At 42.3% G+C, this 27,657-nt stretch overlaps 1 protein-coding gene across 1 annotated transcript in view; it reads right to left on the bottom strand.

Annotated features, from left to right (window-relative positions):
• The window catches only part of ERBB4 (erb-b2 receptor tyrosine kinase 4), an 819,609-nt gene that overhangs the window by 742,833 nt on the left and 49,119 nt on the right, over positions 1 to 27,657 (bottom strand). Inside the window, exon 2 of the mRNA XM_025202487.1 lies at positions 16,351 to 16,535. Coding sequence (XP_025058272.1) covers positions 16,351 to 16,535 — 185 coding nt within the window. The remainder of the gene's footprint in view (positions 1 to 16,350; positions 16,536 to 27,657) is intronic.

The raw sequence follows: 27,657 nt of genomic DNA, 5'->3' as shown, positions 1-27,657 counted from the left end.
TGTCACTGGGTCTGGATCTGGCCCCAAGATGCCTAGATATGGCCCATGGAGGCTGAATGAGTATGGCACCTCTGCCTATGTCAATTGTATATGCACATGCTCCCTTACACCTGTTTTCCACTTTGACTTCAAGAAATTATCTGTTTTCTATGGAAAAAAAAGTTGATAGATGGTCAAAAAGAAGAATAAATATGCTTTAAAGACCCCATTTATTCCTCCCATGGAAAGCGTATTACTGAATAGACTGAAATTATGAACTTTCTTTTCCGTTTCCTAATTAAGGGTGAGACTAGACTATAGAACTCACAGCACTCGACATTTATGGAAAATTTGAATACCCTCTCTATCCCCAGGGTACAAGGACACCGCTTACTTGCACTATAACTTAATAAATCTTGTACCCATCTGAAAGTATTTGTGATTAGAGTTTTATTGCTTTAACTTTACTTATTTCTTTTGGTAAATGTTTGAGTAAGTCATCCTTTCCAAAAGTATGGGCCTGGTTGGTTGGGAAGATGTACATATTAATATGGGTAGGATTATTAACAATGTGTGTAATGGTGAAGGGGAAGGTGCAATTTGTATCCAAATCCAGGATATGGAGCCCTGTTGGGGATGTGCTGGTGGTGGGGACAAGCCACCCCTGCCCCGTTGGCTGTTGGACAAGGGTCAGCATGCCCCCAACCTCCTACTGCGTCACTGTGGACTTTTCCCTGCACACAGTCATAGGCTATAAGAAAAGCCCCAGGGTGAACATGAGTGTCCAACATTGTGATGTGCACATGCCTGCATGCCCCAGGCTGCCTGCACCTGTCATGGCTTCCCGCTGCCTATGCCCAAGCAGGGAGACTCAGGAGCTGCAGCAGGGCCTGCTAGTTGCTCTCCATGACTCCTCCTGGAGGCCATGGGACATCATGCACACCCACCTTGACCTGATGCAGCAACGGTTCTCCATGGCATGAATCCTCATATCCATGAGCCACCTGCCAGCTGTCCTGCACATGCCAACCCATCACACCTCACACCCATCAAGCTGGACAGGGCCAGTGAGTTTCTTGTGGCCAGTGAGGATGAGGCCATCCAGGACACCGTGGGTGCCGGGCTGCTCTGGCACCACTGCCAGACTATCGAGCGCTACCGTATTTTCACGCATATATCCCATGGGGTATATGCGATTTTACAAAAAAACAGATGGGTGCAGGCTATGCGGGGGTGCAGGCTATGGGCAGACTTTTTTTCAAAAGGGGGCCACCGCGGGGGTGGGGTGGGCTGGGCTGGGCTGCACCGCTGTTGCCGCGGGCCCCAGCCTGTGCCGGGCTGCACCACCGCTGCCTCAGGGGCCGGGGCTGGGCTGAGCTGCGATGCTGCTGCTGCAGGGGCCAGGGCCGGGGTGGGCTGTGCTACCTCCCCGCTGGGCCTGGGCTGTGCCACCGCTACCCGTAACATCGGGAGTCCCTGAGGGGCAGCCGCAGTGGCACCCCCCTGGGCAAGAACGAGATGGAGGGCAAGGCCCACCGCAGCCCCCCAGCCCGCCCGCGCCGCCCCTGGGGCCCAGCGGAGAGGCGCCGCTTGGCTTGGAGTCCTCGCCCTCCATCTCCTTCTCACCCGGGGGTGCAGGGAATACAAGGGGTTGCGGGGAATACACAGGTGCGGGGTATGCATGGACTGTTTTTCAAAAATGCAATTTTCCGCGGGTTATACATGGGTGCGGGTTATACCCGTGTGCAGGGTATACGCGTGAAAATACGGTAGTTCTGGGCCTACAGTGCCAGCACCAACTGATGGGAGTGGATGATCCTGGGCACCTGGGATGACAAACTGTAGCTCTAGACTTTTTACATGCACAAGACCACCTTTATGTACATCATCACCATCCCACATCACACACCAGGATGTCAGCATGCAGGCACCCCTCGCTCTGAAGAAGTGGGTAGCCATCGCCATCATGAAGCTGGCCACCCCCAGCAGCTACTGCTACATTGCCAACCAGTTTGGTGCAGACAAGATCATGGCCAGAGAGCATTCAGAAGGTATGCCTGTTCATCCAGAATGTCCTGACCAACTGCTTCATCTGCCTCATCAACCCACAGGAGACCATCACCAGCTTCCACCTCATGGGCTTCCCCAACTGTGTGGGGGCCATGGCTACCTCCCCACAACCCCATCCTCAACCACATCCCCATCCTCTTCCTGGCTCAGGCCACCTAGGCATTATAGCAACCACAAGGGCTACTTCTCCATCATCTTCAGGGCATCATCAACCACCAGGGCCACTTCACCCACATCTTTGCCAGCTGGGTGGGCAGCACCCATGATGCCTGCATCTTCTACATCTTCCCACTCCCTGAGCTAATGAAAAGCAGGCATTGTGCACCCAGGGTCCCCTATTTCATCCTCAGTGATGTCATTGTCCCCCTGCTCTTCATTGGGGACCTGGCCTACCTGCTTCTGAGTAAGAGGAGGGATTTCTCTGTGTAAGAGTTGAACAGGTGTGTGATCCCAGATCTACTGTCCATCTGAGACAGCTGCATGGTGGGAAGTGACTGCTGGGCTGGAGCGGGGCGGGGAGCGGGGAGGCAGAGAAGGCGGCTGTGAGCCTAGAGGCATTGCTACACTAGATGCTGTAGACTCCTGGCTCTCCCCCATGGGACACTTGGTGTCCTTGGGGCCCAGTCTCACTCTTTCAGGACCCTGGACCTGAAGCCATTAACCGCTCATGTTATGCAGTTGGTCCAACCCTGGGGACTGCCTATCCCTGCCAATGCTGCACCATTACCCCACAATGGGACCTGGGCCAGGAGGGGGGCTATGGGGAGCTGAAGGGCCCCCTCCTGGGGCCCACAGCTAGCAGGTGGATGAGCTGGGGCCATCAGGTTCTGGTGTCAGACACTGTCCCAGCAATTGCCCCTGTGACACCCCCATTACTGTGACCCCAGAGAAGAGTCCCTAGAGCAGGACTCACCATATCATGGGGGGCTGGGCAGCAGCCTGTCTCACCACTCCTGCCTAGGAGGGCTATGGGCTCTTTGTGGGAAGCAGCGCTGCTGCCAGTCAGGTGTGTCACAGGTGGACCCCAAGTGGTCCAGGATTTTGTGCATAAATTCCTTATCCTGGTCCTGTGACTCTCTCAACTCCGCAGCAGCATGGGTTTTCTCCAAATAGTGGGTGGCCATCTGAAGCTCCCAACCCTGCACCTTGGCAGCCTACTCCTGCACTTTGGCAGCCTGGGTGTAAGTACCTGTCAGTCTGTCCATTTCCCCCCTCCACATCTCCAGTCAGTTATTCCTCATGCCAGTCCTGTAGCTCCTGCTGCTAGGACTCCATGGTGCATGCCCTGAGCTCAGAGGCTGCAACCAGAGCTTGTAACATATCCTCCTTACTTTACTACTGCCTCCTATGGACATCTCTTATACACTCTGCAGGTGTTTGGCCTCCCACCTTGAGCTACCATCCTGGATGCCAAAGGCCATCTGCTTTGACAGTGCACTGGGGAACCCCAGGTTGCCATTCAATATGAGAATTTGCCTTGTTGTACTTGCCTTCACTATGATAAGCTGATACTCCAGGAAAAGTATACAAATGCCATTTCTACTGATGTGCTGCTCAACCCATGACCTGACCCAGAGAGAATTTCCCCAGATCCCAACTGCCTAAAAAGAGTCCTGCCATGCACTGCACTTGGCTTTCTAGCACCATTCTTCTATTAAGAATATTCCAAGTGGGGGAGAGGGGTTGCTTTACTTTCAGAGGTTGGGGCAGAGAGGGAAGGACTGGTCTGGGTCCAGGATGGGGCTGCAATTGCAGGAAGGGAGTTTGAGATTGCCCTGAAGGTTCTCAGTCACTGGGGGAAGTGGGGAGGGAACTTGGTGCCTTGGCTGCACTCAAGGATGGGAGGGTGGGGGTGGGGGGAAACTGAGGGGATCGGATCACTGCTCTACTCAGTGATAAAGGACAGAAACATTTCCTGCACTTAGCACATTGTCAGTTGGGGTCCTGCACTGTTAACAGGTAGGGCAGGGTGATTCACTCTCCCCCACACCCCATCATCCTCACACTTCCCTCACCCCAACCCATTTCTGGATTTTTTTTGTCCACAACAGCCCAAGACAGGGCTGTGAAAACAGGCAAGGCCTATAGCAGCTGTGGTTCCTCCTGTTCCCCTTTCCTTTCCCCACCTTTCCCCATGGCTGTGTGGAGTGGGGGTGAACCATACTGCCCTGGGATGCATGACATCATTGATCAGGGCCTGTGCTGTCAGGAGAAGTGTGGGGAGGGCTGGCCATGGCTCATGTTGGTTGTGCTTGCACAGTGCAGCTGATGTACTGGAGTGGCAGGGGGGAGAGGACTGTTATTCACTCTGTGCCTCTAGGAGAGGGTTGCAAGGTGTCAGAAACAGACACAGACTCCTTCCCCCTCTCCCCCCGCCAACCTGGCTGCAGTTCACAGCTGGCTGGAGGGAGGATGCAGGGCTGGGGGACAGAGGCTTTACTGACTCAGGTTAGTGATAGCCCAGGGACCGGGATGGCCCAGCACTCAGGCAGAGCAGGTGAGTTCAGGCCGAGGCTAGAATGGTGCCCTGAGAGTGGGGGTGAATGAGGTACCACAAAGCTGTCTGAGATGCCAGCAGAATGCAACCTAACTTGAGTCATGAGGGGATCTGGTACAGACATTGTCTGACCAACCTCATTTCCTTCTATGATCAGGTGACTCACCACTTGGACAAGACAAAAGTGATTGACATCATATACCTTGACTTCCAGAAAGTCTTTGACCTGGTATCCCAAGAGGTACTGATCAGAAAACTGGAAGATATCGGGTTCAACTGTGGAACTGGCAAGTGGGTGTGAAACTTGTTTTGGGTAGGACACAGAGAGTCCAAATAAATGGATCGGTGTCATCCTGGTGAGATGTGGGCAGCAGCGTACCCCAGGGGCTGGTATTTGGCCCCGTGCTGTTCAATATCTTCATCAATGACCTGGATGAGGGGGTGAAAAGCCCATTGGCCAAGTTCATGGACACCAAGATATGGGGTTGTGAGGACACATCCGCAGATAGGCTGCAGATACAAGCAGACCTAGACAGGCTGCCATGTTGGGCAGAACGGAACCAGATGATGTTCAACATAGGGAAATGTGAAGTGCTTCATCTGGGAAGAAAGCATCCCAGCACACCTACAGGCTGGACAACAATAACCTGACCAGCACTACAAATGAAAGGGATCTGGGGGTAACAATAGGCCGCAGCATGAATATGAGCTGTCAATGCAACACAGTAGCCGCCATAAGCATAATTCTTGGCACTGAGGCCTGTATAACCTCATAATCTCCCACACATTAAACAGAAATTGGGTGAAGATGACCAAGCTCTTTGGAGCTGGAAAAAAATCTGAAGTCTCTCATAACTATCTTTGACATCTCTTCAAAATCAGTGAGTGGAACCACTCTAATGAAATTCCTTCTATGCCTTCTTGGTCCTGCAAATATCTCAATGGCACCTTACAGCTGACTGTATTAAAGGGTGCTGAAAGATTTGGCAGAACTAGCAAGAATGTCTGACCTCTGTTCATTGTCATGAGGAGATTGACTTCTGAGACTAATGCAGTTTCTGTGCTGTGTCCTGGTCCTTGGCTGATTGATGTACAAAGAGCTGGAAAATGTCAGATGCCAATGAAGCTGGCTGATCATCACCTTCTCAATGATCTTTCCTACAAAATGAAGGGCAGTTTTGCTGTATCAGTGAAAATGTGATTTCTTGCAACAATCTAAGGGTGTATTAGTGATCTAAGTCTTGCACATGTTTATGTTACCTTTGAATAATTTACAGTTGAGCTCTTTTATCTGTGTCTGTTCAAAAGTTTCTAATATGTGTATAAGTGAATTAGATAGCAGTTCCTCTGCAGTTTGGAAGGAAGATGGGAGAATCACAATGGAAACTGAATGAGAAGAGTACACTTAAAGGGAATATTTAATAACCATTAGAATCCCTGAGACCCCTTCATTTACATTCAGAGGTTATAAAATTGAGGGCTGCTTGCAAGGGTCCTAGAACTCAAAGAGTTTAGGAAGAGTCTAATTAGGTAGCCTGCAAAAAAACCCAAAACAAAAAAAACCCCCAAAACTAAACTGAGGAAATACTTATGAAGTTGGAAAGTAAAATAAATAACTGGGACTGTAATCTGGTGTGATTATGTTTCAGTTAATTAAGAAATGATCCCTTCCTAGTTCTCAAAGAACAGATGCGTATATTAAGAGGAAGTTCTGCCAATACCAGTCTGCTAGCTGGGAGTTGATAAGAAAACTCATATATTATAAAGTAAAAGGATTACAAAAAAAATCGCAGACTGAGTAACTGAAACTGATTATTCTCACTTTGAACATTAGATTCTCCTGCATTCCTGTGTGAATTTCCTTTTAATTACCAAAAAGATATTAAATCAAGGAAATAAGGAAGGCTAGATTACCGTACTATGCAGCCTGATTTTTGTAGCTTTGTGTTCACAACCTTCACAACATACAGACTATGACTATTCATAGCTAGATGCTCTCACAGCAACTGCCAAGTTCTGTGGCAACACTGAAAGGAAGTCTGGTTCAGTGGACAGGACCCACACTGTATCTCAGGAAACCTAGGTTGTATTTAAAGCTTTTCTATTGGCTTGATTTGTGACCTTGGACAAATCACACCTCTGTTACTTTGTTTTTTCTACCATCAATTGTCTTCTCTATTAAGATTATGATCTCCTTGAGACATATAACAACAGCATAAAAATAATAAGTATAAAGGTTAGTTTTACAATTTATCCCATTGGTATAGCAGTAGCAAAGCATGGTCCCACTTTTACACGTTGTTAAAATAACCCAGGCTTGGTTATGCAGCATGCTAATCTTTTCTTTTTTTTTAATGGGTACTTCCATCTGTTTCACTGATATGTAACCACCCAAGGCAACTGCTACAATAATAGGCCTATAGCTAGTATGCATATTTGGTTCCAGCTTGGCAAACCTGTCTTGGAATTGATTTTATATTCACTAATTTTTCTATTTGTTTTGCAAAATCTAACAGTTTAATTCAAGCAGGAGAGAAGTAGCATGTGTTGTTTTAAAAACTGTCCTTTCAAGAAGGATTGAAAAAAAATACAAGCACAGATAGCTCCATTCCAGACTATTTTTAACTATTTGACTGGAGATATTTTTATTTTTATTTTTTAATGGAAAGGAAATAACTGCTTTTCCTAGTGTTGTTACTTTTCATGTTGTGATATTCCAGGCAGATAGTACAAAATTAGAAGGTGAACTGACATTTCCTGTTTAAGAAAATGAGATACCTCTTTAAGAAACAGGAGTATAGAATGGAGTAAAATAAATAAGGTGATGGTTTAGGGTCCAATCATGGCTGGATAGAAATTATTTTGTGTACTATAATATTATGGATGAGCAAGATAATAAGAGAGGGTAATGACACCTAGCAATGCAAGGCACTTATGCTGCTCAGAGGGCGCATCTACACATCCACATTTACTACGCACTAACCAGAATTGCTGTGCAGTAAATATGGCAACCTATGCTGACTTGAGTGTAAATGTGATCATGAACATATCAAATTTATGCCTGATTAGTTACTGTGCAGTAATGCACTTGTAAACACCTTACTGCACAGTAACACTATGTGTGGACTGACTTGGGACTTTGGGACTAACTTTAGTCCCAAGTCAGTTCACATACAGCTTTAATGTGCTTTAATGCCTGAACGTGGAGACAGTAGCCTATTCCCACTTACTGTGCAGTCACTTTCTGCACTGTAAACTTAAGCCGGTATAAATTTAAGTCAGTGTAGACATGCCCAGAGTGGAGAGCTGTCTGCTGCAACAAGGAGCAAGTTCAGAGTTGTATTTGTAAACTTAGGAATGAGAGTGTATATTTAATCCAATCACTCCTTGCATTAATATTGGAAACAACACAGTATGTACAGCATGGAGGATGCAGGAACATACAGACAATTTGCCTCCTGAAATGTCTGGAAGGGAAAAGTCTGGAGCCTTGATCAGTCAAGCCACACAATGTTGCAGGGAAGTTGTGTTAGAGATTCTTGCATTGCTAAAATCTAGTTATAAAGAAGCCCAGAGCAGATAGCCATATAGTTATATTGAAGGGGTCATACTGCTTGTTTATGTAGTTGGCTAGTGCTCAGAGAAGTCACGGAGGACTTATCCTCAGTATATGTCAAGGGCCTAACTTTTTGTGACCCTGACTCATTTTTGGTGATAGGGCCACCAAAATAATCTGTGTTCATTTTCTTGATTTGACTTATGGAATACCATCTACAATTCTGGCACCCCATAGTCAAGAAAATAAATTCAGACTGGAATAAGTACAGGGAGGGACTACAAAGATGATTGGGAGATGTACAGCCTGTCATTTGAGAAAAGACTAAAATAATTTATCTTTCTTTTAAGGTATAGGGAAGGAAATGCCATATACCATCAAGTCATGCTTTGCAAAAGCGAAAAGCTTCTTCTGACCTCTTGTAAGTGCACCTTGGGACTCAGAGCCTACTGGAACCACAAGACATCATCTGTTCCTTTCCTGTTATTTTGTGCACCAAATATGAACCTTGAACTTTGATTGACAGTTGACCATTAATTATCTGGAAAACCCAGAAAGGTCACACAAATCAAAAACAACAGCAATGGTGAGATTCTTTTAAATTTCACCTTTTGGAAAAGACTGAAGCAAAGGGAAGTAAAATAAATAATAGTCCTTGTGAAAAATAATCCCATCTCACATTCATTTTCTACCACCTTTTCTTCACACTACAGCTTTTTTACTGCTTTGGGGATCTATTACAGTACTGCTTGTATTAAACATAGTTTGATATGATCCAGCAAGTTTGGCCACTAAGCATTGTTATTGACAAGTGGTTTTTTGTTTTGTTTTGGGGCTTTTTTTCTGCCACAGAGCTAGCCTGACACACGATTGGCTTCTTGTAACTCATCCACCATAGGTTTTTAAATTAATGTTTTGGTCAAGTGGACAGGATAGCCTATCCATGTTAGGTAAATCACTCTGGCTTTCCATCCATTTGTCTGTGTGATATAACATCCCACAACACGCTATCCCAGTCTCTCATTGCTGCTTCAGTTATAGCATGGAGGTTCTCTGGCATTCAAGCCCTTCTTCTAAACAGTTCTCTAATGGAAGGGCTCTGGCTTGGAGGGGTGAAAATGCCCTTAGTTTTATTCCTGGCTCCATGACTGCATGGACTAGACAAGTCACTATAGTTCCTTCTCTCTATTTCCCCTTTCTCTCCCTTTGTCTGCCTTGTCTATTTAAATTATAAGCTCACTGTGTTACAATGTATTTGTAAAGTTTCTTGCACAATTCGGCCCTGATATCAGCTGGGGCCTCCAAGCACCACTGCAATACAAATAATAAATGCTGGATAGCTGCCCAGATTTTCATAGTATACAGTTACATTTTCATAGCATACAGTTACAGTTACATAGAAATGGAAAGTGTGGAATGCCCAAATATGGCAGCAGTAAAATTGTTTTGTAACTGTAACCAGTTAATTGGGCATGCATATAACTGGCATCAAAATCACAGTTAAAAGTTAGTGTGACAGACCTGTATAAAAAGCACTTATAAAGTCACTGTAGTTTATTTGGAAGGACATTTATTACAGATTGAATTACATGGAAATAAGTTTTCATGATCATTTCGAAGAGTTATTATTTTTAATTGTTAAGAATTTCAGTCATGTCTTGAAATAAATAACCTGAATTTGCTAAATGCAGTGACAAGATGACAATTTACTGACTGTAAAATATGAAAGCCTCAGGATTAATCTAAGATAACTCTTGTGCACTGGATTTGTTTAATAGAACAAGTACACTTGCAAATGATTATTCTGTAGTATATTAATTGCATGTTTTACTTAGAAAACTGAATACTGATATTCACCTAAGAAAAATAAGGACTGTCTAAATTATAACTTGTCACTTTTGCTAAATGAAAGTAAAACAGGTTCCTGTTTTCCAAAGGAAAGCGCCATTCACAATTTAACTGTATATGATTTAATCCTGTTTGAACAGTTAGTTAGAAAACCTATAAAGGTACTAATTCACAGTTCTGACCTTAATGATGTGCATCATATTCACAAGAATAACTAGCTTCATGAAGTTACAATGAGGCAAACACTAATGGAACTTTGTTGCAGTAGCAGACAGTGATGCTTATACCAATTTAGTGGACTGGGAATGGTATAAGGAATCTGGTTTTATTCCCAGCTTTGCCACTGATTTTCTGAGACCTTGGGCAAATCACTTTACCTGTCTGTCATTCTGCTTCTCATCCCATCTTTATTTGTCTTCCCTATTTTGATTGTAAACTCACCTACAAAAGGGCTGACTTTTGCCATAGGTTTCTGTGACATATATGACCATCGAACTTATGGCATCTAGGTCAGTGGTCTTCAACCTTTTTGGACTTGAGGCACCCCTTGATAAACTTGAGGCACACCTATGCCATCTTTAGGTTTTCACTCATTTTTTGACTATAAGGAAATAATAGAGCAATTCTGCTGTTACAAAGAACTCAGAAAGCCCACAGCAGGTCAGAATGTTTTAATATTATGGATTCCTATTTGAAAACTCTTGAGTTTATCTTGTGAATGAAGTGTGCACACCTAACAGTGCTAACATGGCATGACACACATAAAAGGAAATCAAGGTACCTCAAGGTGCCATGGCACTCCGGTTAAGAATCATTACTCTAGGTCAGTGTTCCCCAACCGGTGTGCCATGGCACACTGGTATGCCATCAGGCATGAACAGGGGTGCTGCAAAATTTTGGGGAGCCACACCCCCTGTCTCTGTCTGTCCATTTGGAGCAGCAGCAGGTAGGGGGTGTGGCTCTAGCCAGTGATTCAAGCACTGCCCCCCACCCTCTGTCCAGCCGTGCGCCACCTCCCACCCCTCCTGCTCCGCGTCTGGTGTGCCCCAATGTTCTTTTATTCATGTAAGTGTGCCATGGGATGGAAAAGGTTGGGAAATGCTGTTCTAAGTGTTATCTTACTAAAAGTAATGACTAATCATATTAAATTAATATAAGCCTCACTTTTCACTGTTGTAAATATTTATATTAGGGGCTTGCACTGGTGTAACTAAATTGACTGAATTATACTAGTGCACATTTGTAGTCCATAGATTAAGACTTAGAAGAATGAAAAGTATGGGTAGAATGCAACTCTTCTATTAGGGAAGCCTGAAACTTTAGGAGTTTCCAAGTGCCTAGGCTCAGGCAATTTTCATACAACCATTTTTTTTTTCATTTTTATTCATAAAAAATAACAGTCTTTTGCAAGGAGTGCCATTAGAAGGGCACTACTCACAGAACACGTCACTACTTGGTGCATATAAAGATAACAGAATCTGTTCAGGAAAGATATGTTCCCATAAGATTGTGTGGAACTTAAAGCAGCGAACAGTTCTATCCACCAATAAGAAAATTAGATGTGGTTTGTTAACCAGAATGGCAGTGTCTTATACCCACTTTGCACAGTTAGAAGGCCTTGACACAGAAAGGTACTTAAGCAGGCATGTCACTTATGTATGAATGACCCTGTGAAGTCAATCAGATGATTTATGTACTTGAAGTTATACACATGCATATGTGTCTGAAAGACTACACAAAGGTAGTTAGGGCCAAAAGGCATCCTAATTATTTTCTAATACTCAGACATCCACAAAGATACTGTCTGCACTTGAAAATCAATCTGCCTAGGTGTTAAATGTATGAAAAATATGAAAGCTTGATTGTTGTTCTTAAAATTTTCCTCTACAGGGTAAATACTAAATTACATTATAACTTTTTTTGCTCAGATTCATTTTGGTATCCATCTGCAACTGCATGATAAAAGATACAGTATGCCTAGTTCAATAGGTCTAGCCTATTTACTGGAGTGAAAGGTTTTTGAGCTAGGGTCAGTGCTAATGAGAAGGAAGAAAGGCTCACAAAGCCAAGGTGCTCATCAGCCAGACACATAAATAAAACAGCCGTCTGTCTATTGGCTACTTGAAGCCCATTTGGTGTAGAAAGAAGGCAATTACTAAGGCAGGGACAGAGACTGGAGAAATGGGGCAGGCTGTGCGTCACTTGTACTACAGATTTCACAATTTTAAAGGCTAAAAGTGACAAGTAGCCATGCTCTTGGTTATATCCCATCTGCCACTTTCATTAGGTCATTAAAAGTGTTTTAAAAATGATAAAATAAGTAATAACATCTAACTAATGGATGTCAAATTATTAACATAAATATTACACAATTTATTTATTTGTTTCACCAAGGACTTGCATTCCTCTGTTTTGCTTTCTATTTTAATTACTATAATGTATCATATTAACTAGAGCTTCTGGCTTGTTGCCTTTTTTTTCCTGAGGCATCTCTGAGAGGGCAAACCCAGGTAAAAAAATAAAATAAGAGTGTTAGTGGTAATAGCCACAATGTGGGCACTACTGAACTACCCTGAGTTAACACCCGTAACTGTCATTCCTCTTTTTAATTTGCTCAATTTATTGCTATTTTCTATTAGTGTTCTATACAACTTTTTCCTTGAGGCTTCATTGCAAGATTACTCCCTTCATCCCAAATAGTGGATGTGTCTATATAACAAAACGTGTTTAGAATACATGCAAAGAAAAAAATGTGGGTTATTTCATTTTAATTTCAAGTTTGTTTGTAAACCACAATGGTTCTGTTTGGTTGGAGTACAGGGGACAATTTTAGTCACAAGCAATGCTGACTGAGGTACTTCCCAAGTTACTTTGACTCTCCCTCTGCCCACTCTGCCAATAGGCAGAGCATAAGGGGAAAGAATTTAAAACTGTGAAAATCTTAAGTAACAAAACCATGAGCCAAACAGTACCCATGTCTTTTGGAGATTTCAGTGCATACCTATAATTTGGGGTCTGCTCACTGACAATTTTTGTTAGAATTCCATTTGTGGCCCCGTGGTCCTGTTAGGTGATAGCTGGTTATCTACCGTGATTGGGAATTTTAGTTCATCCATACTCACCCTATTCTAGTACAAACCTTGACAGTTTGAATTAACCTTGCAAACCCTTTTACCAAGCCTGCTCTAAATGGCTTAAAGTAGAAACCATGACCACATCCCTATGAGCGTGGCTATGTGGTATGTGGCACCACAGATATGCCTGTGGCATCAGACACCTCATATTCAGCTGTTCTCCATGCTGCAAGGGAGCAGCACAGGGGAATTTTTGACCCCTAAATATCCAAGGGTAAAAAAAAGACGTGGAAAAAGAAAAGTGGAGTGGTGCACATAGGGCATTCACCACTTTCAGGAATTGCATGGGGAAACACAAGTAACTCAGGGTGGGGGGGGGAAGGGGAGGGGACAATGGGACTGGGGAGGCTGGCAAGTCCCTATGGAGTTTAGCAGGATCAGGGTGGAGGGTCTACAGAACGAGAGGAATTGGTGGGTCCATAGGGGAGGTTGGAAAGCTAAAAAATAGCTCAGGGTTGGGAGAGGTGGGATTAGCACAGCTCTAGTGCTGGGGTGAGTGGCTGGGCTTTCCCTGCCTTGAGGCTGGGTTACAAATGTGTGTAGGTGTTGGCAAAATTGGGTTAAATCTTTCCTAGGCTAGGTTAACCCAACCTTGATCTAAATTAGCACACTTCTTAATGGGGAGCGTCTACACATGCCAATTCAAGGCACTTTAGCCTAATTTAAGGCACATTAAGTGTGTGCATCTATATATGTGCGCCCTTAATGCACTTAAAAATGGCAATTTTAGGCTATTCACACCTAAATTTGATACCTGTAAAAGCAGGTATTAGATTTAGGCACAAATACCTAAAGCTCATTAACGCACATGTAGATGCATTAAGACTCATTAACACTGCATATGGACTGACTTGGGACTAACTTTAGTTCCATGTCAGTCTGCGCACACAGTGTTAATGCACTTTAATGCATGCACATGTAGATGTGGGCCTAAATTGCATTAATGCGCATTAAGCTAATGCTCGTTAAATTTAGGTGTGCCTAAATGCATATGTAGACATGTCCATGATGAACTAACACAGATCAGAAACACCATTTTTGGGGCAATTTAAGCCCTCTGACCCCATGAATGATTGGACATTTATACTGATCTAACCAGGGTTAGGTCAATCTAAGTGGCTGTATGTACCCCATAGGAAGCTATAATGATTTTAACCTCAAATTAGGCATAACTTGCAATATAAGGCAAGGAACTTTCTGCTTCAGGTTTATTATAACCAATTATGACAAGTCAAACCTTTGTGAGCCAAAGTTGAACCAAAGGGTCACATGAGACGGTAAGAATCAAACCAGCTTTATGTTTATACAAACCAGCTACAACTCTAATGCAAGAATTTTGTCTACCATGATCTCAATTTGATCATTCTTCCAAAGAGAAGTACTTGAGCTGGGCATCTGCCATCTCATTCTTCCCCCAGATTAAAATGTGACCTCCTCTTCACTTACAGATGTTAACTACAGACCCCAAAATTTAGAAATAAACAGGGCATATTTTCAGAGTTGCATGTAATCAAAAGCAGCTGACCATATCCTATTTGCATCCTGGTTCAGTGTCATCCATAGTGTAACGTGTAACAAGGCCATCAACAAGGTAACAAGTGTAACGAGGCCATCAACAAGGCCAATCACACCTTGTCGTGCATTAGCAGGTGCATGACTAATAGAACAAAGGAGGTGATGCTCCCCCTCTATGCGGCAGTGGTCAGGCCGCAGTTGGAGTACTGCATCCAGTTTTGGGTGCCACACTTCAAGAGGGATGCGGGGAATCTCGAGAGGGTCCAGAGGAGGGTCACTCTCATGATTAGTGGCCTTCGTGATAGACCCTACGGAGGGAGGTTGAGAGAGCTGAATCTCTTCAGCCTTCACAAGAGATGGCTGAGGGGAGAGCTTGTGGCCGCCTATAAATTTATTAGGGGAGGTCAATGGGGAACAGGGGACGTGCTGTTTACTAGGGTGCCCCAGGGAGTGACTAGGAATAACAGGTGTAAACTAGCTGAGAGTGGATTTAGGTTAGATATTAGGAAGACATTTTTCGCAGTAAGGGTGGCCAGGATCTGGAATGGGCTTCCAAGAGAGGTGGTGCTATCACCTAGCTTGGAGGTCTTCAAGAAGAGGCTAGACAGTCACCTGGCTGGGGTCATCTGACCTCAGTCCTCTTTCCTGCTAGGGGCAGGGGGTCAGACATGATGATCCATTGTGGTCCCTTCCGACTCTACAATCTATGAATCTATGAGTAGTGAACTCCTATGGCCCACTATTATAAAGTCAGGCTACAACTATTACAAACATTTGCTGCCCCTTCACCTGATGGACATTCTTAGTGCTGCACACCTCTTTCCTTCACATTGCAGATCTCCTGCAGCAGTTACTTTCAAATTAACAGAATATCTGGCTACACTGGATGATCCCATTAGCTGGATGTTTCTTATAAACAGCTTTTAAAACAAAAAACACTACTGGTGTTTAACCTGTCCCTGTTTAGCTTGAATTTGCCTCATCTCTTTTGGCTGTTACTGGGATGGGCTATCTGCAAATGCAGTGATGCTACTCCACTAATTTACATGCAGAAGGGTTTCTTTACAACCTGGAAAACTGCAAATATTTTGAAATGGAAGCTTAAATTCTGTAAGACAAAAATCATTGAAGGAGCACATGAACTAAAGTATATTATGGCAGGACAGCCCTACAGGCCTCTTCTAGCAGCAGGATACCCAACGTGGGGTTCTATGGATCATAACTCCACACCTATTAATGGATAGGTTTTTACTGTTCATTTCAGAAAGTCATTTTTTGTTATAAATGTTATACAAGTATTGCCTTGAGCTCTCAAATTGTTTACTCTATTAACTGTTTCTGCATTGCATTTTATTAGGATTAGCTTGTTAAAACCACAAGTGCTTATCTGCATATTCTTCTGACCTTCCTAAATCCCATGCTAATAGCTTTACACCTGCTGGCAATACAGAGCAACACAGATATGCTAGATGTTACATACTGTGCACTGACAGTATCTTTTATTGGATACCCTAGGAAAATGTTAGTATCACATACTCAGAGCAGCAGTCCTGACAGTATTGTTGTGTAGGTTGTTTGTAATTTTGTGACCTTTCTATGTCTTACCTTCTGCTAAAAAAATCTGACAGTCAATGGAATGAAGACACCATTTAGGAACAAATTGGCCTGCCATTGTACAGTCTAATAGCAAAGCTTGCTCACAAATATGCAGAAGATGGAGGGGTGGGGGGAAGGGGAAAGAGGCTGCTTACCCTTAGGAAGGACAGGTCTCGGTTGTGTTCAATGCTGGTGATTTCCAGGTTGCCCATAACTACCTCGCAGTTTTCATAATACTTGCGCAATGCTCGGTACTGCTGCTCCAGATCCGAGAGAGAACTCAGCTTGTTCTCAGTACCAGCACACACTGCAAAGAACAAAGGGAAAGTAATGATCAGAACTTTGAATATGCGGACATACAGAAACAAAAAGGGAAACGAGACTGATATACAGGGACAATACCCTTATGTTAATCTCTATGTTAACAGAAGTAGGAGTAGCAAAAGTAGAAGACAGGTAGCTACTAATAGGCAAAAGGTAGGACAAGGTGGCACCTTAAAGACCAAGTAATTCAGAGAGGCATGAGCTCTTACAGACAGCAACATACTACGTCAAATACACAACATCTGTATAGCATCTGACAAAGTAAACTCATGCCTCTCTGAACCAGTGGCTCTGGAAGTTGCCACCCTGCCCTACCTTCTACCTGACTTCAGCCTAACAATGCTAACCATCTCTCTAGCTACTACTAATGTTCATGTCAAAACAGATGATCTTGGCCTACTTACTGGAGAGCAAGTGAAAAGCAGTGATTTAAAAAATAATACAAAGCTATTCATCAATCAAACCTAAGGGCCATACTAAGTCTCAGTGAAGTCCACATGAATTTGTGGACTAGAATTTGGACTAACATTTGGAAGTCCTGCTAATTGAATTGATTCATTGGGTTTGTCTATATGATAATACACAGTGTTAGTTAGCAGTATTGGTTCATTGTACCATACTTTCCTGCAGGGAAGTGGAATATTTTACTAATGCACCCCACCCTGTTTCTGGTACATAAGTTATTGGCACTACATTTTGACTTGGGACACATCCCACGTCCACTGGGACACATCCATAGATTCAAGGATAGGAAAAGGACCACCATATCATCTGCCCCCCTGGTCTATGTGGTACAACACAGACCATAAAATTTCATATAATTCTTCTTACTTAGAGGCCAGAAACACATGCTTGGCTTGGATGTATTTCCAGAAATACATCCAAGTCTATGAAGGTAGAACAGAAAGGATAAATTGTTTTCCTCCTCTCTTTAAGGTGATGTACATGCATGTTAAGGATCAGATAAATGTGAAAAACTTCAAAAAATTGTAAATGTAAGGTACAGTCTATTCTGAAAAAAACTACAGTAGAATTGGCATCAAAGGGAACTGGCAGGAGTCTATATATGCATCTCTCAGTAGTTCCCAATGAAATTCATTCTTTCAATAATGAAAAAAGAGCTTTTATTCCTGATTCAAATTTAACTGAGATTCTGAAAGTCAAAATAGTTTCTTTTTGGCCTATGTATCACTTAGCAATAACGATTCCACAAATAAAACTTAACAGAACACTGAACTTCTCTCTTTTTCTTTCTCTCTCTCTCTCTCTCTTTTAGTTTCTGGTGGAGCACTCTTTCAAAAAGAACCCCCAAAAGCACCACCCCACACCACTACCAAATCAGGCCCACCTTTTTTCACAATACGTTGTACACATAAGCCTGCCTGACTACTTTTCTAACTTTACTTTTCCTACTACTGTTACTGGAAAACATTCTCTTTCTCTGATGGATATGTGAGAGTATACCCGAGTCTCCTAGTATAGAAGAGTGATGTCAGTGTTCTAGCGCACGTGACTGGCAGGACTACAGACTAAGCAGTGGAGCTGATTAGATGCAAAGTGTATGTGCACAGATTCACAGAAGTTTAGGGCTGGAAGGGACCTCATGATGTCTTCAGGTCCACCCCCCTGCTCTGGGCAGGAAAGACTTCTGGGGTCAAATAACTTCAGCAAGGTGTGCGTCCAGTCTCCTTTTGAAGATGGTGATTATGCACATTGATCAGACAGAAAAAAATACCTCTAATCATTCAGTTACAGTTATCATATTGAGAAAGTGCTGTTTTTCAATTGATATACTCTAATAATTCTGTGCTTTATACTAGAGGCAGATTAGAATTCACCTTATTCTCTTACTGTGGGTGCTGCATAGCTTAATAGGAGTTACAAAAGAAAGGCAAACACTTACTGTGGCCCACAAAATTGAGACTCTGAATGCAAACACATGTGACAATGTAATAATTACCATGAATTTTCAGAGTATAAACACGTCATAAATTTAAGGCTGGCATTCTCTTCAAAATTTGAAGTCCCAAATACTGTTTCCCAGCATTAAAATGTATAGAACCCTGTACGTTGAATGGCTACAGAATGAAATCAGGAAAGAGATATACAATGGCACCACTTAGGCCACTGAAGACCTTAAAAAGAAAGAAAGATCGGATCTGATGGGTAATCCCAACAATCATGCCTCCTGCCATGCCACATATGATTGTGGGATCGAGCATCAGATCCCATCAGGCCAGGGGGGAGCTGGTGCAGGGGGAACCCAGGATGAGGATTCCAGCCTTCCCTTGCATTAATAATCTTCTTTCCCATCGCTGGGCGCTTCATCAGCTGATAGCGTCCCCAGCACATTGTGTGCCCCTGTGGGTGGAAGCTCTGATCACTGCCTGGAGTTTCAGTCATGGGAGCCCATGGCCTGCCACTGGAGCTGGGAGCCCTAGCAGTTATCTAGTTGTGGGAGTGCACCATGCACTCCTGCAGCTGGGAGTACTGTCAGCAGATCATGGCTCCCAGCTAAAGGAGCTCACTGCGCTACCCCAATTGGGAGCCCCGGTGAGCAGACCAGTGCTCCCAGCCTCTGGAGCACACGGGACTGTGCTCCAGAGACAAAAATTAACATATTTCCAGGTTTTTTCAGTTGGTCGTAACTGGATTAATATTACTTATTTTGAGGACTGGGGAGAGGGCATGTTTACATCATAACATACACTTTTGCACATTCTTTTCTTTTTATCCTCTTTTTCTTTTTGACAAGTTACTTGTGGGCAATTCTAATCTATAAGCAAATAAATTTCAATGTATCCAAACTTTCAAAACATGCGATATATTATGCAAAACATCAACCAGACCGAAACAGCTTTTTTCTGGAACCATTCCCAACCTTGGATTAAATCGATGCAAACAAAACCCTATATGACCAGAGGCACAATGAGTAAAATTTGCTAAAATACACTTTTCTGATTGATTTGGATCTTTTTTAAATACCACCAATAATTAAGTTTCTATGAGCATTATTATTATTGACTGTTTGTTTGCCACATCCCATCTTTTAAAGCAAATAGTTTTATGAACACTGGGAAAACAACTCTCTGATCTCCATCATATATGCTATTTCTTGTTCAGATATCTATTGTTGCCTCAGAATGGCTCAACTCCAAACATTCATTTACTGAAGAGTTAAAGCAGACAACCAGAGACCCTTATATCTGTTACTGGCATCCTCCATAGGTAACTTCTAGGGCTGTGCAAAACAGCACCATTTTGTTTCAACTTCCATTTCGCCATTTCAAAGGGCAGTGTTTCATTTCATCATTTTGTTTCATTTTGTTTCGAAGCATTGTTCCTTTTTGTTTCATCAAAACTGTTTCATTGTTTTGAAGTGTTTCAACGTTTCGCACATAGCCTATAATGGAGAATCATTAAAATGCCTAAAACTTTGTCATTTCTTGCCTGATTAGGATGAAAATTGCAGAGATAGTAGTGCTTTCTGGGAGCATGAAGCCTTTCTAGTTTCAAGGAGATAGGTGCAGAGGTTTCTGGGAAACTGTTCTTCAAACTGTTCAAGCAAAACTCATGATACTTGCCAGCAGCAACCTCCTGTCATCCCGTGCACTGATCTTGGGGCCCGCATGCCTGGGAGGGCTGAGGGGTTGTGTCAGACTACTTCTAGGGGTTCAGGCCCCCAGATCTGTGCACTGGATGAGAGGAGGCTGCTGCTGCCCCCTGGGACCAGCGCTGGGCGCAGCCTGGGCCCAGCGCTGGGAAGATTGCTGCTGCCGCTGGCCCCAGAGCTGGTCTCATGTGGCAGCAGCAGCCTCCTCTCCTCCTCCCGTACTTACCTATTGCTCACTTGTACTCTCCTGTGGCTTACCTGGCCCAGATCAGCTACTTACCTGTGCAGGGCCCAGTGCCTTTAGCAGTGGTGTGATCCTTGGAACATAGCATCATACTGTGTGTGTGTGTGTGTGTGTGTGTGTGTGTGTGTGTGTGTGAATATGTATTAATATCACCTTCTCTACACCCTGTGTATATGTACATCAATAAATCTGTATATAGTTAAGTTCCAGATTGCCCTGGCCTGGCTCTTTTGGGACAGAGGGAAACTGTGAGTAGTCTGCAGTTTCATCCACAGCACACCTGCCAGTTAACAATCCCCTTCAACTGGAAAAGGGAGTACATACCCATGTACACCCAGGCTACATCAAAATTGTTTCTCTTTCATGGGCTATGAAATGGTCTCATCATTGTTTTTTCAATTCTCAGTTTAAGAACAAAATCAAAACCAATGCTTGTTCCCCCTCTCTTTACTGAAAATCTTGTTTTACATTTGAAGTGGAAGCTAGATAATTCTTGCTTTGAAATTTTCCCTATAAAACCTGATGAAATATGAGGAATGTCTTACATTTGAAAGCTTGTCTAAACCTATCCCAACTATGCAGTTGGTCCAATAAAAGATATCACCCAGGCTAAATATAGAGAGTCATAAAACCTGAGGATGAATTGATTCAGTCTTTGCAGGCTAGTCTAAGCTGCATAGATTGATGCGATAAGCAAGTGAACAAACATTCACTTTTGATTCTGGAAATGCAGCCGCATGCCTACAGTGGCCCAAGCCAGAAGCTGGAGGGTGCTAGAGTATGCCTCCCTGCTTGGCTGGAGCAGACGGCTTGGGCCACCCGCCTCCCGTGAGGGGGGGGGGGGGGGGGGTTATGGGGGAGGTGCAAAGCATCCTGGGATGTTGGGGGACTATGAGCTAACTTGAATTTGATGGGATTGGGACAGAAGTTCAATAACCCAATTTGACTTAAACCAGTTAAGTCTGATACTACATCCATCCAGATTTATCTTAAACCAGTTTCATCCATTGTAAAGATTAAGTTTGCTGAACTTCTATTGTGTTACAAATGTGATTCAGTTTCCATTGACTTATACTGATTTATATGTAATTTATGTCCCTAACCCCAAATAAAGCCTTACCTCTCCCATAAACCCCTACATTTTTTAAGGACATTGTAGGAATATTTTGGATTTTCCAACCAATTGCTATCAAAATATAGACAAATATCTGCAAACAGTGGATCACATCCTGAGTCTGTGCAAGCTGGTGAATTAAAATGAATAGAGTTCTGCCAATTATAATAGTCTTGGAGCTAGGCTACTCCATACAGGCTGTGTGTGCACATGTGCTTTGCTGTCAAGTAAACCAATTAGCAGTGGAGTAAAGCATCACAATCTACACATGCAGTAATATTAGGCTGCAGTAAGCTAATTACTGCTGCAATAAAATAGTACTGTTGGGGACAGTACTATCTCATGCCAGGGTAATTTACTGTGATTAAATACACATGTAGACACTTGTCTTGGGTGTAACTTGAGCTTGGTCAGCTCAGCCAGCCAAGGGCCAGGCTCCTGCTTGCCACTTAGCCACATAGCTCCACACTTTTAGCACCCTTGTGCCCCAGTCAGCTCCTCTACTACCCGCCATCACCACCCAGTACCTGGGGCTGACCCCTCCTCTATCCCCATGCCCTCTGTCAGTCTGGGCCTGCTCCACCCCAGCTCAAATTGCTGCTGGTCCTGGGCACATGTGTAGATGCTGCACCCAGGAGTACTTTACTCTGGCTCAGACTGCTCCAGAGTTCATTTCTTTGCATTAATTGCATGTGTAGATGCACCTACACGGTACTACTTTGATTCTACAAGGTCCAGAACAATCTTCTTCCATTACAGCAAAGCACTTAGGTGGATGCTAAAGTTTGAGCATCTCTATAATCCCACTGACATCAGTGAGATTATTTTTAAAACTGGGGTGTTTGAAATTGCTTTGCCTCATTGAAGTCAGAGCACTCAGATCCTGCAGGATTAAAACCAATTTGAATCAATTTCACCAATTAAAAAATGCCAAATACTTCCTTTTGCACAGAATAGGATGATACTATCCTATCTTATATTTCAAAATTAATTTGAGAGCAGAGGGGTAACAAAGCAGCCAGGTGCCCGGGGCAGCCATGACCTCCAGCTGCTGCTGTGCTGCCACGGCAATCATATGGCTGCAGCAGCAGCTGATGTTTTTCTTCTCCCCACCACTCCAGGTTAAGTTGATGCCTAGGGCAGCTGCCTCAGTCATCCTGCCCAACTTATGCTACTGTGTGAGAGTACTTTATGAGTCGGTTATAAACATCCGCATGTGTCATCTGATGTATACATGCCACAGTCAGAAGGCTCCTATAACTGTTTGCTAACTATTACAAAAAATCAGTTACTTTATTTTTCTATCACAAAGCAATAATAGCCTGTATAAGAACAAGACTGACTTTGTTTCTGGATGAATACATATTATTCTGTCTTAAAGTTCCTGAGGACTAATAAATAATTTCTGTTCCATTTCACAATCGGTGCTAAAGATCAAAATGGCTTAGAAAACAATTCTGGCAGCTCAACTAATAAAGCTTTACACTGGAAGACTGGAATATTGTGTTGCACACCCATTAAACATTTTATAGAAGCTAATTTAGCCATTTCTTGCTTAAAGGAGGCAGAATATTTAGAGTCCACTGCACTGGGACTTTGCATGGGTACAGGAATACAAGATATTAAATCAGGGCCAAAGCTTTATTAGACAGAGAGTAATTTGAGACAGGCAACCTACTGCAATAATCATTCTTAGTTCTGACAGAAGGACACAGACATTTTTTTTCCAGTCAAATAAAACTTTAACATCAAATATAATAAATATGTTTTTAAATTTACATTAATCTTTTAACTATCTGAAGCACTTTATTTGCATTTTAGAAAAAAGTTCCCTACTTTCCTTTTATTATGGGAAGCATCTCCTATGCTTTAGTTCTACATATAAACACCTGCTCCCAATGAAATACATGTCAAAAGGGTACATAGGATCCATTGCCTATCACTGTGCTCTGCAAATTGCTCTACAATATTCAAGAAACTGGACAAGATCACTAACTTCCATCTTTCTTGATGTTAGATAGCATGTCTTAACTACTGTAGCTCTGTACAGTGAAACATGAGCACAAATAGCCTACAAAATAACCCTGTTTGTGCAAGAAATCGGTCACGTGATACGAACGGTACAGTTGAGTGCATATTGTGTACATAGCACAAAGGTTATAACCAACTGTATCACATGGCAGTTCCATAGAACAAATGTGGAAATTAAGTTACTGAAGCAGATGGACTTGCTGGAACAAAAGGAAGATATTACAGTGACTAGGGGAACACAGGTTCACTGCCTTCTCTGCAACAGACTTCCTGTTTTATTTAGGACAAATCATTTAGCCGTTCTGTGAATCAGTTCACTAGCTGTAGCATGTAGGACTGATGAGGGTAAATCTATAAAAGACTGTGAGGAGGTACTCAGGTATTATTAACATAATAGAACCCCATAAACTCCTAAAATAATGTCATTAGTATTTTAGAGAAAAAATATTGTAAATTATTTAAAGGATTATAGCATGGGAAGTTTCCCAAATGACTCTCCAGTATATTCATTATCATTTTATCACCTTTCCCCCCAAAGCAGATTCTTTAAAGATTCCTTCACAGATTCTACCGTGCATTCCATTAAAAAAAAATACCAGGGACAGCAGAGACATATGCATGGATTTACATATACTGTATTTCCTAACTCAAATGATCAGTTCTTGATCAGAATATTTTATGTCCCTTCCCGCCCCTGACAACTATGAAACTATGCAACTATGATTTAAAGTTGTTTATTGCAAAGCAACACTGACCAGGTTGTAAATAGTGCACCAGAAAGGAATTAAAGTTCACAGAGTAATGTAATTATTAGTAAAGAAAAAAAACTCCTTAAACAGAAACCCTCCAGTGTTGTACTTTCTTCACAGAACTTCTCAGCTGCAAAGCCCTTCAGGCATCTCTTCTCCCCACCCGCGCAATGAGGCACAATAGAATATAATGCCAAGTGAGAAGAAGCTCTTCCAGGAGGCAACTCTTTTCTTAATACTGACAAATCCACTAATGAGAATCATCCTAAGAAGTTCTCCATGGGAAGAACCAAAAAATGCAAGACCTCAGAGCTCTCATATCCTTTCTCCTGGGATATGAATTCCTATGTAGAGTTGTAGCGAGGGCCTTTCCTATTTGCATAAACCATTTTAAGAAAAAAAAGAATCATATTTTTTTATCACAAAATACATCTAACAATGTAAAAATGATTCCTGCAGTGATGGAAAATGTAGGTCCTTTTTATAATTACAAAGGAAGTCCGGTTTATCCCAAACAATTTCCCTGTTAGGGGTCAGAATCATTAGGTTTCCTTGTCTATTGTCTATTGTAAATTTTATACGACATTTTCATACAGCAACTTCAGATGTCTTTTTGAGACAAGAGAAAAAGTTTTACTAGGCTTTCAAGACCTGAATAAGGGTCAAGGCCAAATGGAAAATAAGTTCTTTGGGAGAAGAAACACAATGACTTGTGAAATAGCAGAGAATCAAAAAGGGGATTCAAAAAGTGCAGGAAGTGCTTTAAACTGATAGTTGCTGGTAGTATTTTACCTATCAACTTCTGAACTATAATAAGCCACTCCCAGAAGCTATAGAACTGAAGAACAGCACTGAAGCAAATCTTTGAGGGTTTACCTAATTCTAAGTGCATGAGCAATAACTATCCATGTGCATAGTTAGATGAGTTGAAGCAGGTCTTGACTTTGTGGTTAACCCAGACTGTTTGTAAAAAGTATTAACATGAATATATATTGCAGAAAAACCTACAACTGCCATTTACTTTCTGTAGCCACTCCATAAAATTAAATACAAAAATAATAGGTATTTTAAGGAATGTTATTTTCATATGTGATTTCAGCACTTAGAATCAAAAATCCATTTATGCCAAAATGTAGAGTCAACTTTTCCTTTTGATTCAAAACCTGTGTAATCTAAATTTCATAAATATAATCATGCCTCTTCAGAGAAACTCACTGTGTATTGTTAAACACATATCTCACTAGAAATGGACTAAAAGCAATAAAATAAAGATCATACATTAAGAGCTGTCCCAGCAGGAATACCACCATTGGTTTAAAAATAATAATTCACTTGACCTGACATTAGTTGAAGGAACGTGCCTTATACGCATCATCACTCAAGTTCTTTTCTCACTGTTGGTTCTCAACATAACTGCCTTATTCCTTTTTGTGAATGAACATTTATAACGTATATAGTTCAAATACATGACAGTTATCAGAGGTGAGGAAAATGAGGGGAATTCTTCAGAACAGTTTCTGTATTTAAAGGCAAATCTGATGTTTCCTTCCACTTCCCAGTGTGAGACAGACAAGCAAACAAGATGGGTCTACCGTGAGAGACAGATGTACATAATGACATTCCACAGAAAGATTTTTCACAAGCATATTGCAAATGTTTGCTATATGGCACCAAACCAACAACCTTCAACAACTGGATGCATCCAACATCCTATTGTGCTGATGTGGCTATAAGGATAAGACTATATCTCATTTCAAAATTTAAAAAAAGATAATTTTGCGAGATTCTATCCAATGTTTTCTTCCCATAAAAGACAGGTCTTACAAACAACATAGCAGGAGAAAGTTTAGAAAAATCTTCTTCTGACTGGTTTAAATTATATTTATGATTTCTCTAATTTCTCTAACTCCTTATTTAATTTTATTACAGGTTTATTGCACTACAGAGGCATACTTATGACCTCCTGTCATCCAGAAACCCAACTGCTTTTTCAGTAACAGTTTACAACTTAATGGGTGCATGTACGCAGATGTTTACTGATAAGTAGACGAAATAGTTCTACACATGTACCCCTGTTAAGCTAGAATAAATGGATTAACTATGCAGCAGGACAACACTTGTAACTACAGGTCTTATCCTGCTGTGGAGTATTTTATCCTGCAGCACCACGTATGTAGACACTAACTCGGCTGCCTAGGGCACAAGGGTGCTTCACTGCGGTGGCTGCCTGCCAGCTAGCCCCTTACTGGAGCACACTCATACCCTAGCCCTTCTGCAGCATGTTGAGCTGGATTGGAGCACCCCCAGACTGGCAGGCTGACCCCCTTGAATCCTTTGCCTGCTGGGGATGCTCCAACCTGGCTCAACCTGATGCAGTCCCAGGTGCACATTCAAACAGTGCACCTGGGAGCAATAAACTCTAGAGCAATAAGCGCCAGAGTTTATTGCTTCGAATTAATTGCATGTGTAGACACACCCAATAGCTACTACTTTTATCTGTTTCCCAACTTATCTTTTGGTCCCAACCCCAGAACCACTTTACTGCTCCCCATTGATGAAACATAGTGGACAAAAGGATTCTTTTTGATGGAAATTTAAATATGGTCCAGTTTGTGTACTCTTAAGACTCAACGCTCAGTTGTGATTTCATTCGATAAGAACCAACTATACTGCAACATGGACTGATCTACCCCTAGCCAGATGCAAGTCTATTCTGTACACCACTCTATTTGCTGTAAAACACACATTATCAAATGTTTCATATCGGACATTGCTCAGACTAAATCAAAGAATCAAATTGACTATTAGTTATAATGAGTCAAATTGAAGGTGCATTGTTTGTTTCTAACTGGCCAGTTCACAAAATTCAATTTTTGTTCCCTGACTGGGTGAATGTGTAAGAAATGACAGGACTGTATGATTTCCTATTTCAGAACAAGAGTGTCCACACATAGAATTAGTCAAGCATCTCTGTCCCTGAATAAGGCCAAGTATAGACAAGTTCTACAAGATCGATCTACTATTCATTTTAAATCATGAAAGATTAAGTTTGACTGGGGGAAAAATAACTCTCTCGCGACCAGGCATTGCCAAAGATGCACAAAAATCATTTGTTTCTCTCTACATGAGACTCTGCCTGAGTGCAGCACGACTTTCATTTGTTCATTGATTTGTCAATCAGGCTGTATATACACAAGACAATGCTTAAAACATCAGGCTCATTGATTTTGGGAGACTGTTTATGAAAACAGAATTGTAAGTTCTCCTAGCTGAAACAAGGCAAGCTAAACAACATTCATTGCCTCTTTTTAACTCTCTTGAAATCTGTGTGTGTTACTCTTTGCAATTTACTTGGATTTGCTTTTATAGAAAAAAAATATTGTTGGA

This window comes from Alligator sinensis, unplaced genomic scaffold (genome assembly GCF_000455745.1).
Source record: "Alligator sinensis unplaced genomic scaffold, ASM45574v1 scaffold730_1, whole genome shotgun sequence".
NCBI classification, from domain to species: domain Eukaryota; kingdom Metazoa; phylum Chordata; order Crocodylia; family Alligatoridae; genus Alligator; species Alligator sinensis.
The sequence above is the reverse complement of the archived record's forward strand: the minus strand, read 5'-3'. Positions and strand labels throughout refer to the sequence as shown.